This window comes from Herpailurus yagouaroundi, unplaced genomic scaffold (assembly GCF_014898765.1).
Source record: "Herpailurus yagouaroundi ecotype Mexico unplaced genomic scaffold, PumYag 159, whole genome shotgun sequence".
Lineage (NCBI taxonomy): Eukaryota > Metazoa > Chordata > Mammalia > Carnivora > Felidae > Herpailurus > Herpailurus yagouaroundi.
This window is the reverse complement of record NW_024412400.1, coordinates 2,544,853-2,559,567: the sequence shown is the minus strand read 5'-3', so window position 1 is coordinate 2,559,567 and position 14,715 is coordinate 2,544,853. Positions and strand designations below refer to the sequence as shown.

The window sequence follows — 14,715 nt, the reverse complement described above, 5'->3', positions numbered from 1 at the left end:
CCTCACATCCACTGGGACAGCTACTATCAGGAACAGAAACAACAAAAAATAACAACTGTTGGCAAGCATGTGGAGAAACTGGAACCACTGTGAGCTGTTGGTGGGAAGGTGAAATACTGCAGTCCTGTGGAAAACAGTATGGCAGTTCCTCAAACACTCAGAAATAAAACTCCCATTGGATCCAACAATTCCACTTCTGGGTATATTCCAAAGAGAACTGAGAGCAGTCACAAAAAGACATTTACACACCCACGTTCGTAGCCAAAAGGCGGGAGAAACCCAAGTGTCCACTGATGGGTAAACACGTAATGGAATATCATTTGGCCTCAAAAAGGACGGACTTCCTGTCACATGCTACACCACGGACGAACCCGGAGGGCATTGTGCTAAGTGAAATAAATACGCAGATCTCAAAAGGCAAATTGAGGCATGCCTCATTTTACTGTGCTTCACTCTATTGCACTTCGCAGATAATTGCATTCTTTTACAAAATGAGAGGTAGTGGCAACTGCATCAATCAGCAAATCGATCAGCACCACCTTGTCCAACAGCATTTGCTCACTTTGCATCTCTGTGTGACATTTTGGTAATGCTCACAGGATTTAAACCTTTTTCATCATCATTATTATATATGTTATGGTGATCTGTGACCACTGATCACAAGTCCCTGAAAGCTCAGATGACAGCATTATTTAGCAACAAAATTTTAAATTAGGTTATATACATTGTTTCTCACACAAAATGCTATTGCACACTTTGAACAGACTACAATATACTATAAACATAACTTTCATATGCACTGAGAAACAGGACAAAGCTTTACACTTGAACAAAAATATACTTGCACTCTCGTTCTTAGTATCCTAAAATTACACAATATTCTAATGAGTGGGTAGCCCATGCTTTATTTAGCCAAGACATTACTGAAGGACATTTTTTTTTATTTTATTTTTTATTTTTTTAAATTTACATCCAAATTAGTTAGCATACAGTGCAACAATGATTTCAGGAGTAGATTCCTTACTGTCCCTTACCCATTTAGCCCATCCCCTCTCCCAGCACCCGTCCAGTAACCCTGTTTGTTCTCCATATTTGAGTCTCTTCTGTTTTGTCCCCCTCCCTGTTTTTATGTTATTTTTGTTTCCCCTCCCTTATGTTCATCTGTTTTGCCTCTTAAAGTCCTCATATGAGTGAAGTCATGCGATTTTTGTCTTTCTCTAATTTCACTGAGCATAACAGCCTCCAGTTCCATCCACGTAGCTGCAAATGGCAAGATTTCATTCTTTTTGATTGCCGAGTAATAATCCACTGTATGTAGACCACATCTTCTTTATCCATTCATCCATCGATGGACATTTTGGCTCTTTCCATACTTTGGCTATTGTGGATAGTGCTGCTATAAACATGGGGGTGCACGTGCCCCTTTGAAACAGCACACCTGGATCCCTTGGATAAATACCCAGTAGTGCAACTGCTGGGTTGTAGGGTAGTTCTATTTTTAGCTGTTTGGGGAACCTCCATACCGTTTTCCAGAGTGGCTGCACCAGCTTGCATTCCCAACTGAAGGACATTTAATTCCCAGTATCTGCTACCGGCGTGCCTTGATGAACGATGTCCTGCTCTATTTCTGTTAAGTCCTTTGCTTCCCACGTCTCTCAGGAAGAACCTACCTCCCTCAGGTACCTTCTAGTTCTGGCACGTGCTCCTTGTTCTCAGCCTACCAACGTGGCACTGCAAATGCCAAAGAAAAAGGAAAATCCTTTTCTTGACCTGGTCTCCCTCTCAGCATAATGCCTTGTCCTGAAACCCTTACTGAAAATCTTTTAAGATGAGCAATCCGCATTTGCGGTTCCCATCTCCTCACCTCTGGTCCACCCCTCAACCTGATGCAGGGGCATGCCCCTAGTGAAACTTCTTTCATTACCAAATCCACTGACTTCTCCAACTTTATGTGACTTCCCTCTGCCACAACGATTCTGTCAGTGATGTTCCAACCTGGATAGATACTAAAATCACCCGGAGGAATTTTCAAGGATACTAATTCCAGTGGTCCACCCCGGAAATTCTTCCTATCACATCTGGCATTCTGTATCTTTACAGGTGTACCTTTCACATTTTCCTCAGGTAATTCTAACATGCGGCCAGGTTCAGGAACCACTGGACTATGTGACCTCGGAAACCCTTCTGTCACTCAATGCCGTGCCTCTATTCTTCTCTGGTTCCTCTGAGATCTGAAAGCTTTTTCTCACCCTCATTCCCAGGAACCTGCTCCTGTTTCCTTTGAACGTTATTATCACCTAGCTCTGGCCTTCACACTTTTCCCAATCTACGGACTACCAGAGGAGATAGATTTATTATTATCATTTAATGATAACTGTTCCCAAATCTACATCTCTACCACTCTTGACTTTTAAATCTGTTTCCAAATGCCAAAAAAAAAAAAAAATTCTACCCAGACACAGCATACAAAAGTCAAACTCAACTTGCCTTTTGGAAGGAATACCCAACAAGTCAAACTGAGTTATAAATCTTAGAGTCAACCCTCAACTACTCCTCTTCCTTCTGAGAGACATTCGGCAGATCCAGTCAGTTTCAACTCCGAAACGTTGCTCAAATCCCCTCCTTCTCCTCTGACCCACACATACCACCCTCTCTCATCTCATCTGTCACCAGTCTCCTCACTGGTCTGTTTGTCTCTAGTACCTGGAGTCAGGCTTTCTGGAATCACATCCCACTTCACCAAATCCTTCCCTTATGACTCAGAAAGTCGCTTCATCTTTCTAAACAAGTGTGTTCAACTGGTAATAACAGTGCCTTTCTTCATTGGGCTTTTGGGGAATTCAGGAGGATAATATATGTGAAGCCCTTTCCACAGTGCCTAGGTGGAATAATACTCAATAAATTCCAGCTATTAACACGTAAGAGAGAAGAGTACACATGCACAGTATATTCGCACCTCTTCACCATCTGCTTTCCAATGTCTTTACCCTCCATAATCCTCAATTCAACCTATGGTTTCAAGCCTTACAATAATTTTATTAATATGCATCATACATAATTTGTACCATATACTATGTGTTATATTATGTATTCTCTATAATGCACACGTACCACAAATACTGTGTTACGTGTACTTATTTACAATAAAATACATTCCTATTACTTACTGCAGCTAATATTTACTGCACACTCTCCTAAGGACTCTGCATGTATCCACCCATTTAATCCACACAAGAGCCCAAATGAGATAAACAGTATTTCACAGTACTATTTATTCCCCATTTCAAAAACAAGAAAATTAATGCACACGGTGGTTAACCTGCCAACCCGCCTTCATTCTCCCGACCTTTGGTTATAATGGTCTACCTGTAACATGATTTTTTAGCTGGGAAAACCAAATTCATCCTTCAGAGCTTAACCTGAACACAGCTTGCTTTCAACAAGCAGAATTCATGTCTTCCTCATTTACAGGCTCACTACTTTGTTCATATCCTCATAGACTATCCGTTATATTTTGGAATGATGAGTTGTTCTCCTAAACAGACTGAATACAACTGTCTCATTTGTTGTTATAACTAGGACAGTGTCTGGCAAGGCATAGGCTCTCTACAAGTATTTGGAAATTACATTAAAAGTTGAAATTAAAAAAAAAAAATGTGAACATTTTTATTATTTACAAAAAGCTGTCAGGAGAGCAATTTTTAAAGCCTAAAATAATACAACGTGTTTAGCCCAAGTGTCTTATCATTTTTTAAAGTCATTACATACCCAATTTCACAGATCCTCCAAAAAGTGAACCTTTATCAAAAGCATCCTTCCAGGTAAATGTCAAGCAGATCTTGATAGAAAAAGAGCAAAGAGAAAATTATCTTACCTTCTTGCTTCTCATTAAATATTAGGTTTATTTTGAAGAAAAATCCACAGTGAGGAAAAGGACTAAAGCTTGTCAAAACATTATCTTCTGTAGACAACTAACTCCTTTCCCTTTTCCTGGACCACAGAGTTTTCTTTTTTAAAAGTAAAATACTAGCACTATGATATTTCCGATGGTCATTCTGCCTCAGTAATTGTGCACAGATTGTCCTCTCCAGAAAACACTATCTTACTCATCTTTACAACACACAGTGGCGTGAACAGAACAGGCACTTAATAAATGATTGTCAAGCCAAGAGAAGCAAAGGTTTCCTTGAATATAAAATTAAAAATTACTCCCCGATGACAAAAGGAGAAGGGTTACCTTTGGGGGAATGAGATAATATGTTATTTCTTGATTTGGGTTGTACTTACACATGTGTATTCGCTTTATAAAGATTCAAGCTATACACATGATATTCACTTTTGTATGTATGCTATACATAAATTAAAAGTTTACTTAATAAAAAAAAACTATTTCACTCTGATTCTAATATATTCCACATATAAAGGTTAAAAACAACTTACCTCTTTTAAATTATGTATTGCAATCCCATGCAAAAATTTTAATTCTGGATTAGAGAAATTTTCAATATACACAAAACTAGAGAGAATAACAGAATGAACGCCATACAGCCATCACAGTTTTAGCCTTTTGAATGTCTGGATTCACCTACTCCCACTTTCCATGTCCCCTCCCAACCCTACACACATACTTTTTCCTCCTTGAGTATCTTAAAGCAAATTTCAACATATTACATCACCTGTAAAAACTTTACTACAAGAATGTTTAAAGCATTTTCCATAAACTACGTATTTTGAAACTTAAAATGTCACACAAATTGAAAACGTTTAACAAGTCTCTCAAACAAAACTGTGAGAAATCATCAGCATTTTTAGTATCTAGCCTTTAAAAGAAAGCAAATATTCTTGTAGTATAACATCTAATCAGAACAGCACTTGCAACTTTATATGCAAATATAATTTGTGTCAATTTTTAAAACACAGACACTGAGACTAATACTTCAGTTTCCTTTTTTATTCTGTGTAACACAAAGGGAAGGACATCACAGACTATGTTAATCAGTCAACAGATCATATTGACATAAAATACAGGGGGAAAAAATGCAGTCCAATGCTCCACATAAACCCAAAAGTCACTAAGGAATGACATGAACAGGAACAGAATTCCAAGAGACTCTTCCAAAGATATAGATTCTCATCAGATGGGCTTACAAGCTTCTAATTTGTATCAAAAGGTCTTACAGAAAGATAAAATAGGGAAGAAGCACCATTTATTTTAAAAAGTGATACCATGGGGCGCCTGGGTAGCTCAGTCGGTTGGGCGACCGACTTCGGCTCGGGTCATGATCTCGCGTGATCTCGCGTGAGTTCGGGCCCCGCGTCGGGCTCTGTGCTGACAGCTGGGAGCCTGGAGCCTGTTTCGGATTCTGTGTCTCCCTCTCTCTGACCCTCCCCCATTCATGCTCTGTCTCTGTCTTTCAAAAATGAATAAATGTTAAAAAAAAATTTTTTTTTTAAATGATACCATGTGTCGGAAGAAATGGGTGTTTGCCATTATTATAACTTTAAAACAAATTAAAATAACTTACCTGATTTTCAGAGAATGGGAATTTGGGTTCAATGGAACAAATTTGATCATAATATCTAAAAAAAGAAGAAAAAAAGGAAAATTTATAATTACCAAAGCTAAATATTATATACATTTACGTATACACAACTAGTTTATGAGTACACAAAAATTATTCACGCTTACTTTGAGCAGCCCACAAATCAAATTCAATCAGCCATTTTAAAGTTAATAAACACAATCTTTTAATGTGTAAATGAGAATGTGAAATGCATGCAATAAAAAAATTTGTGAACAAAAAACTCATACTCACCACTAAAGACAAATACGGACCAAGTGTATTGGCTAAAAGGAAACTAACATCTGCCCAGAACCAAAGTATTTCTTAAAATACTACTTATTGGGGCGCCTGGGTGGCGCAGTCGGTTAAGCGTCCGACTTCAGCCAGGTCACGATCTCGCGGTCCGTGAGTTCGAGCCCCGCATCAGGCTCTGGGCTGATGGCTCGGAGCCTGGAGCCTGTTTCCGATTCTGTGTCTCTCTCTCTCTCTGCCCCTCCCCCGTTCATGCTCTGTCTCTCTCTGTCCCAAAAATAAATAAAAAACGTTGAAAAAAAAATTTAAAAAAAAAATACTACTTATTAAGGCAACTGTTTATATCCATTGAGCAAATTAACATCTCTGATAAACTGCTATTTAAAAACAGGTTTACTAACTTTCACATATGCCTTGGACATCTCCACTTCTGCCCATCTCCACTGTCACACCCTTCATCAAAGCTTCCACCCTGCCCAGAAATACACTCACGATTATATGGTCAATTAATTTCAACAAGGGAGGCAAGAATATGCAATGGGAAAAACGCAATCTCTTCAACAAATGGTGTTGGGAAAACTGGACAGCAACATGCAAAAGAATGAAACTGGACCACTTTCTTATACCACACACACAAATAAACTCAAAATGGACTAAGGACCTAAATAAATGTGAGACCTGAAACCATAAAAATCCTAGAAGAGAGCACGGGCAGTAATTTAAGAAATTTACAAAACAGAATAACAGAATTTAAGAAACAAAATAAACGAGGGACGCCTGGGTGGCTCAGGTAAGTGTCCGACTTTGGCTCAGGTCATGATCTCAGTTTGTGAGTTTGAGCCCCACAACGGGCTCTCTGCTGTCAGTGCAGAGCCTGCCTCAGATCCCCTGTCCCCCTCTATCTCTGCTCCTCCCCTGCTCACTCTGTCAAAAATAAACATGAAATAATAATAATAATAATAAATGAAAAAGAAAAAAAGAGACAAATCAAAAGGCACACTCTTAACTATAGACAACAAACTGATGGTTACCAGAGGCGAAGTGGGTGAGAAAATGGGTGAAGTAGGTGAAGGGGATTAAAAAAGAGTACATTTAATTTTTTTTATTCTTATTTTAATTCCAGTTAACATACAGCATTGTATTAGTTTGAGGCGTACAATATAGCGATTCACTAATTCTATACATCAGCCAGTGCTCATCACAAGTGCACTCTTTGATCCCCATCACCTGTTTCACCTACCCCCACATCCCCCCTCACCCCCGCCCCGTAACCATCAGTTTATTCTCTACAATTAAAAGTCTGTTTCTTGGGGCGCCTGGGTGGCGCAGTCGGTTAAGCGTCCGACTTCAGCCAGGTCACGATCTCACGGTCTGGGAGTTCGAGCCCCGCGTCAGGCTCTGGGCTGATGGCTCGGAGCCTGGAGACTGTTTCCGATTCTGTGTCTCCCTCTCTCTCTGCCCCTCCCCCGTTCATGCTCTGTCTCTCTCTGTCCCAAAAATAAACGTTGAAAAAAAAAATTAAAAAAAAAAAAAAGTCTGCTTCTTGGTTTCTCTTTTTTCCTTTGCTCATTTGTTTTCTTAAATTCCGCACATGAGTGAAATTACATGGTATCTGTCTTTCTTGGACTTCTTTCGTTTACCATTGTACTCTCTAGCTCCATCCATGTCATTGTAAATGGCAAGATTTCATTCTTCTGTATGGCTGGGCAATATACACACACACACACCACGTCTTTATCCACTCACCTATTGATGGACACTTGGACTGCTTCTGTAGTTTGGCCATTGTCAATTATGTTTAAACAAACAGAAAATGCATAGACCTTTTCAAATTAGTGTTTTACTTGGGTAAATACCCAGTAGTGGAATTACAGAATCATATGGTAGGTCTATCTTTAATTTTTTGAGGAACCTCCATATTGTCTTCCACAGTGGCTGCACCAGTTTGCATTCCCACCAACAGTGCACAAAGGTTTCCTTTTTCTCCACATCCTTGCCAATACCTGCCATTTCTTGTTTTTTATTTTAGCCATTCTGACAGGTGTGAGGTGATATCCCATTGTGGTTTTGATTTGCATTTCCTTGATGATGAGTGATGTGGACCATCTTTCATGTATCTGTTGATCATCATGTCTTGTTTGGAAGAATGTTCGTGTCTTCTGCCCATCTTTTAATTGGGTTATTTGTTTTGGGGTGTTGAGATTCAGAAGTTCTTTATACATTTGGATACTAACCCTTTATCAGATAGGTCATTTCCAAGTATCTTCTCCCATTCCACAAGTCGCCTTTTAGTTTTGTTGTCTCCTTCACTGTGTGGAACCTTTTTATTTAAGGTAGTCCCAATAGTTTATCCTTGCTTTTGTTTCCCTTGGTTCAGGAGACCTATCTAGACAAAAGCTGCCATGGCCAATGTCAGAGAAGTTACAGCTTGTGTTCTCTCCTAGGATTTTTATAATTTCAGGTCCACATTTAGGTCCTTAATCCATTTTGAGTTTATTTTTGTGTATAAGAAAGTGGTCCAGTTTTCCCAACACCATTTGTTGAAGAGACTTTTTCCCATTATTCTTTTCTGTTTTGCCAAAGATTAATTGGTCATATGTAACTGCATGTTCATTTCTGGGTTTTCTATTCTGTTCTATTCATCTATGTGTCTATTTTTATGCCAGTACCATACTGTTTTGATCACTACAGTTTTGTAATATAACTTGAATTGTAATACTTCTAGCTTTGCTTTTCTTTTTCAAGATTGCTTTGGCTTTTTAGGGTCTTTTCTGGTTCCATACAAATTTTAGGATTATTTGTTCCAGTTCTATAAAAAATGCTGCTGGTATTTTGATAAGAATTGCATTAAATGTGTAGATTGCTTTGGGTAGTATAGATACTTTAACAATATTTACTCTTCTAATCCATGAACATGGAATGTCTCCATTTGTGTCATCTTTAATTTCTTTCATCAGTGTTTTATACTTTTCAGAGTACAGGTCTTTCACCTCTTTGGTTAGGTTTATTCCTAGGTATCTTACTATTTTTGGTGCAATTGTAAATGGGATTGCTTTCTTAATTTCTCTTTCTGCTGCTTCATTACTGGTGTATAGGAACGCAACAGATTTCTGTATGCTGATTTTGTATTCTGCAACTTTATTGGACTCGTTGATCCGTTCTAGCAGTTGTTTGATGGAGTCCTTCAGGTTTTCTATACATGGTATCATGTCACCCGCAAATAGTTAAAAGTTTTACTTCTTCCTTACCAATTTGGATGCCTTCTATATCTTTTTGTTGTCTGACTGCTGTGGCTAGGACTTCCAGTACTATGTTGAATAAAAGTGGTGAGAGTCGCTGTGTTCCTGACCTTAGGGGAAAAGTTCTCAGTTTTTCCCCATTGAGAGAACATTTATCTTGATAAGCACTGAGTAATGTACAAAAATGCTGAATCACTATATTGTACACTTGAAACTAATATAACACTGAATGTTACCTAAACCGGAATTAGATTTAAAAAAATTAAAAAAAAAACTTCTACCCTCCCTTGAAAGTAGACTAATCACAAAGTCTCCTTGAGTCATTTGTCATTCTTCTCAGTCTACTCTCCACCCAGCAGCCAGAACAATCATCAAACAAGAAGCAATCTTCTCCCTCATCAGGCTGACCTTTGAGCTAACATGAGACATTGGGGATATCCAAGGCAAAGCCTTCTAACTGGCCTCTCTAACCCTTCCTCCTTCTCTTATTACCTCCCCTCCCCTCCCCACCTTCTTCAGGGCTATCATTCCAATGACTGTTTCTGAGGCCAATCTTCCAGGGGGAGGGGCAACATGTGCGAGACCAAGTTTTTGGCTGACATAGCCACAGGTTTGGTTACAAACAACAAGATCTGAGCAATTAAGTAAACACGATGAAGATAATGGACACTAATTTCTAACTGTCAGAGAAAAGAGTCACAGAAAGAGAAATGGCTAGAATAAATTCTGTAGTTTTTGCCTGGAATTGGAGGTAACAGTGTGATTTTCTAATATGGTGGAGAAATCCAGGGGTGCCTGAGTGGCTCAGTTGGCTGGACGTCTGACTTCGGCTCAGGTCATGATCTCACGGTTCATGGGTTCGAGACCCACTGTCAGTGCAGAGCCTGCTTCGGGTCCTGTGTCTCCCTCTGTCTCTGCCTCTCTACCCCTACCCTGCTGGCTCCCACACACTTTCCGTCTCTGTCTCTCTCTTTCTCAAAAATAAACTAAACAACAACAAAAATACACACACGTACACACACATGTATATACAGTGGAGAAATACAAAAACAGGTATAAGTGTGTGTGTGAGTGTATTTCCTAAACATATATGCTCTGAGGGCCTAGAAGCAATAACACCTTAGTGGCATAAGCACATCTAGAGCCCAGATGAATAATTCTCTGCTTTAGGAGCCAACACTCCTTCAAGAAGTGACAGATTCCACGGTGGAGATGGAGAAAATTCAAGAATCAAACCTCAAACATCTTGCTATGTCAGATAGTCAAGGAAGTACTCAAAAAATGAGGCCGTGTCAAAAAGACGTAAGAACTAGCTTTAAGGGACTCCTGCTAGCCAAGTCCAGAAAAAAATTAAATGAAATAAACAAATCGTAACCCATTGAGAAAAACAAGAACACCAATTTGAAGCAAATAAAATAAATAGATGAACAGGGAAAGCACTACCCTACTGCACAACGGCAGCTCGTAACACTAGAAGCTATAACAGAGTTGGAAAAATCACCACGGCACCTTTCAGAGTATCTGTTTCAGTTAAGATATATCAATGGATGCTAACACAAGAAAGTCTGATGGAAACAGGGTATTACAAAGATTCTCCCCACAAAGTACTTACTAATTTGTTCAACATACTCATCAACTGTAAGGTCAAGAAACCCGGCAGACATCATCTTGATCAAATCATGAAAGTTAAACACAGGGCACCAAACAACATCAAGTTCTTCCTGACATGCACAAAACCAAAAACAAAACCCAGCTGCACTTTGGTGGTACTGCTGCCCAAAAATGCATAAATCCTAAGAAAAAATAACACAAACCCTTACCGAGGGACATTCTACAAAGTAAGCAGCTTATACTCTTTAAAGATGTAGGGGCGCCTGGGTGGCGCAGTCGGTTAGGCGTCCGACTTCAGCCAGGTCACGATCTCGCGGTCCGTGAGTTCGAGCCCCGCGTCAGGCTCTGGGCTGATGGCTCAGAGCCTGGAGCCTGTTTCCGATTCTGTGTCTCCCTCTCTCTCTGCCCCTCCCCCGTTCATGCTCTGTCTCTCTCTGTCCCAAAAATAAATAAACGTTGAAAAAAAAAAAAATTAAAAAAAAAAAAAAAAAGATGTCAAGGTTGTGAAAAACAAGGAGAAACTGAGGAACTGTTCCAGACGTAAGCAGACTAAAGAGCCAATTAAATGCCAAAGGATCCTGGATGAAATCCTGAGCCTGTAAAAATATCATTGGGACACTTGGCAAAATTTGAGTGCATTTTATGGGTTACACGGTAATATTCAATCAATGCTAACTTCCCAATTTTGAAAGCTGTACCGTGATCATGTAGAAGAATATTCTTGTACCTAAAACATTCTCGTAGTCTGAAAAAAAAAAAGAACTCTGAATTATTAAATGTTGAAACGCTTTACCTCATTCCTATCATACTTAAAATTTCATCCAAAATTTTTGACAAGGCCTGGCATTATCCAGCCATCATTCAACCTCTCCAGCCTCATCTGAGAATATTCACTACACGTCCTATTCATTAGTCTATGCTCTCTCCTGGCTCAGGGCCTCCACCAGTTTTTTTATCCCCCTCTGGACACTTTTCCTATCATGATTTCCTGCTTTTCTTATCTAGACTGATATACCATCAAAAAAGCCTTCCCTCATCCATTCGTTCATCCATTCATTCAAAAAATATACACTAAGAATTTACTATGTACCAAACACAGTTCTAGGACATAGAAATTCTGCAGTAAACAAACATTTAAAATTTTGAGCTCTTGTAGAGCTTTACTTGTAGAGGGGGAGAAAAAATAGATTAAGTAAAAATATAGTACAGGGGACCGTAGTAAGTGCTATAGAGAAAAAAGTAAAAAGGATAAGGTGTTGTACAGGGTGAGAAGACTGTGGTCTTCAAACAGAACATGTGATAACTTGACTACACAGAAGAAATAAAACAATTTTGAAAACCACAGATAATAGAGAAGGTACGAAGGAGGTGATGTGATAAGGCCAGCAGGTAAGTGAGATAAAAGATCAGCAGTCGTGGGACAATCAAGTGCCAAAAACTGGGACAAGAGCATGCCCGAAGACACCCAGCCACGGCAAGGAGGCCAGTATGGTCACAGGGCCAGCACAGGAGAAGATGAAATCAAAGAAGTAACGATGTTCGGAGCAGAACCGTAAGACTTTTGGTTTCTACTGTTCGGAGGAAGAGGGGAAACCATCAGAGTCCGGACAGAAGAGTAACACGAGCTCATCTGTTTTCACAGTCACCGTCCACGCCTCCATGGGGAAGACGGACTTGCAATTGTGCAAGAGCAAAGGAGAGAGGTCGGTCAGGAAGCTCTTACAGTAATCCAGGCAGGAGATGGGGGAGCGTAACTCGGCTGTTCCACAGTGGTGGCAGAACTGAGAAGGACGGTCAACCTCACTCCTGTTATAAACCAGGAGTTTAAACTCTCCCTTTATAATCTCTTGGGCCTCTGAATTCGTCCTCCATACAACTTACCAGTTTGTAATATACCCACTTACGGAATTATGTATGGTATCTTTTTCCTCAAAGGATTCTAAGCTCCATGAGAGCAGAGAATGCATCTGTTTGCTATTTAATTGCTAGCCCCCAATACGTCACTAAGCTGCAAATTTTTTAAAAGTAACCTTTTTTATCTCTGGAAAGTAAAACCCAAGATTCTCTGTTTTGTGAACCAACAGGAACTACCAAAGCGCAGCCCACAAGGAGACACCAGCCAGGTCCCAAGGGCTGGAGACAAAAGAAGGCAACAGCACGCAAGGCCCAGCAACAAGGCTGACAGAGCAACTGTTTCTGAGAAGGGCTATTGTCGGCTTGGCCAAGCAAAAGGCAAAGTCAAGATAATACGCAGGTCTTGACACAACAAGAAGGAAAACTCCTGCCAGCCCTGTAAGCTTCTTCCCTGACCTGGGCCATCTCAGATGGAGGGCACTCTAGGTACACAGCCACCCAACTGTCATTAACTAGATTCATTCTCCAAGGAAGAGTATCCGGTCTGGTTGAGAGGGCCCCAGGGGAGGGGGTGGGCAGTCACAACACAGTCACCTTCACTCTCTGCCTCAGTGACACCCAAGTTCCAGCACGCCCTCCTCTTCTCCCAGAAAGCCCAGCCATCTCAACTTGGGCAGCTGGCTCAGCTGCTGGAGACAAGCAATGTGCTGAGTCACCAACTCCCAGCCTGAGACTGTACATTCCCTGCCAAGTGTAGGTGGCCCCAGAGCTAACCCTGGGCGGCAGTGAGGTGCAGCCAGTGAATGGCCAGGGAGGCAGGCACTGGGAAGAAAGGGGACGATGGGATAGAGGGGAGCACGCCGGCTAGGTCTCCAAGGCTCACAGCCCCGACCCACTCAGAGCGGTGGCTATGAACAATACAAAAATAGCAGCTGACCAGGCCTTGGTTTGCTGACTCCTCTGCAGTAAGCACGAAAGGAAGTAGTAGGAGATAAAGCTACCTCCCCTGCAAATGGATCGGCGGGGGGCGGGGGGCGCTAAACAGAATGTCCTGAATTGTTTATAGCTATCTCCATTCAAAGCTTTTGGGCTCGACTCTCAAAACTTAAGCCGTGTAGGGAAAAAGTACATTTATATCATATATTGAAAGACTAGAAGCTATGCGATGGAATCCTCAAAGTAAGATAGCTGTCTCAGGACAGGTGATTAATTTAAAGTAAGAACTATGGGAGGACAGTCATTGGAAATAATATGTGACTCCTCTGGACTCAACCCCAACAGAAACCAACTAATGCTTTTTTTTTCTTAATTGTTTTTAACATTTATTTATTTTTGAGAGACAGAGAGAGTGCAAGCAGGAGAGGGTCAGAGAGAGAGAGAGAAGGGGAGACGCAGAATCCAAAGCAGGCTCTGAGCTGTCAGCACACAGCCCGACGTGGGGCTTGAGCCCATGAACCATGAGACCATGCATGACCTGAGACAAAGTCGAACGCTTAACCGACTGAGCCACCCAGGCGCCGCTCAACTAATGCTTTTCAAAGAAAGCAGCCATCGCTAACTGTAGTTACCACAGGCAAAATGCTACTTATTCCTACAATACGAAATACAACGAACTACTCCTTCTACATAATTCCATCACACTATCCCTTGTAATTCAGCCTAAATCTTAGGTCTCAAAATTCTCTACAGAGGGAACAAGGAAATCTACCCACCTCTCTATCACTTAAATATGCTTTACTGTATCAGCAGATTCTAGCTTAGGATATACCTCTAACAAGTAGACCTCTGCTGCGAGTTTTCCACAAGTAGGAAGAAGGAAAGCCAGTATGCTACAAAGTTGGTGAAAGACAGACGGACAGACAGACAGACAGACAGAAAGAGCATTATGGGAAATAATGCTGCAAAGAATCCGTATGTACTTTTAATATTTTAGAAATAAGTAATGTTTTGGGGCGCCTGGGTGGCTCAGTCGGGTACGCATCTGACTTCGGCTCAGGTCACGATCTCACGGTTTGTGAGTTCGAGCCCTGGGACAGGTTCTGGGCTGACAGTTCAGAGCCTGGAGCCTGCTTCAGATTCTGTGTCTCCCTCGCTCTCTGCCCCTCCCCTACTCACTTTCTGTCTCTCTCTCTCAAAAATAAACATTTAAAAGAAAGAAAGAAAGAAAGAAAGAAAGAAAGAAAGAAAGAAAGAAA

General features: G+C 40.7%; 1 protein-coding gene across 4 annotated transcripts in view; it reads right to left on the bottom strand.

Moving 5' to 3' along the window:
- PDCD6IP (programmed cell death 6 interacting protein) overlaps nucleotides 1-14,715 on the bottom strand; it is a 76,299-nt gene that overhangs the window by 53,752 nt on the left and 7,832 nt on the right. For all 4 annotated transcript variants that reach the window (XM_040479673.1, XM_040479671.1, XM_040479670.1 and 1 more), the window contains exons 2-3: nucleotides 5,526-5,580; nucleotides 3,769-3,838 (exon numbers count right to left, since the gene is read on the bottom strand). In XM_040479673.1, the coding sequence (XP_040335607.1) occupies nucleotides 3,769-3,838; nucleotides 5,526-5,580 (125 nt within the window). The remainder of the gene's footprint in view (nucleotides 1-3,768; nucleotides 3,839-5,525; nucleotides 5,581-14,715) is intronic.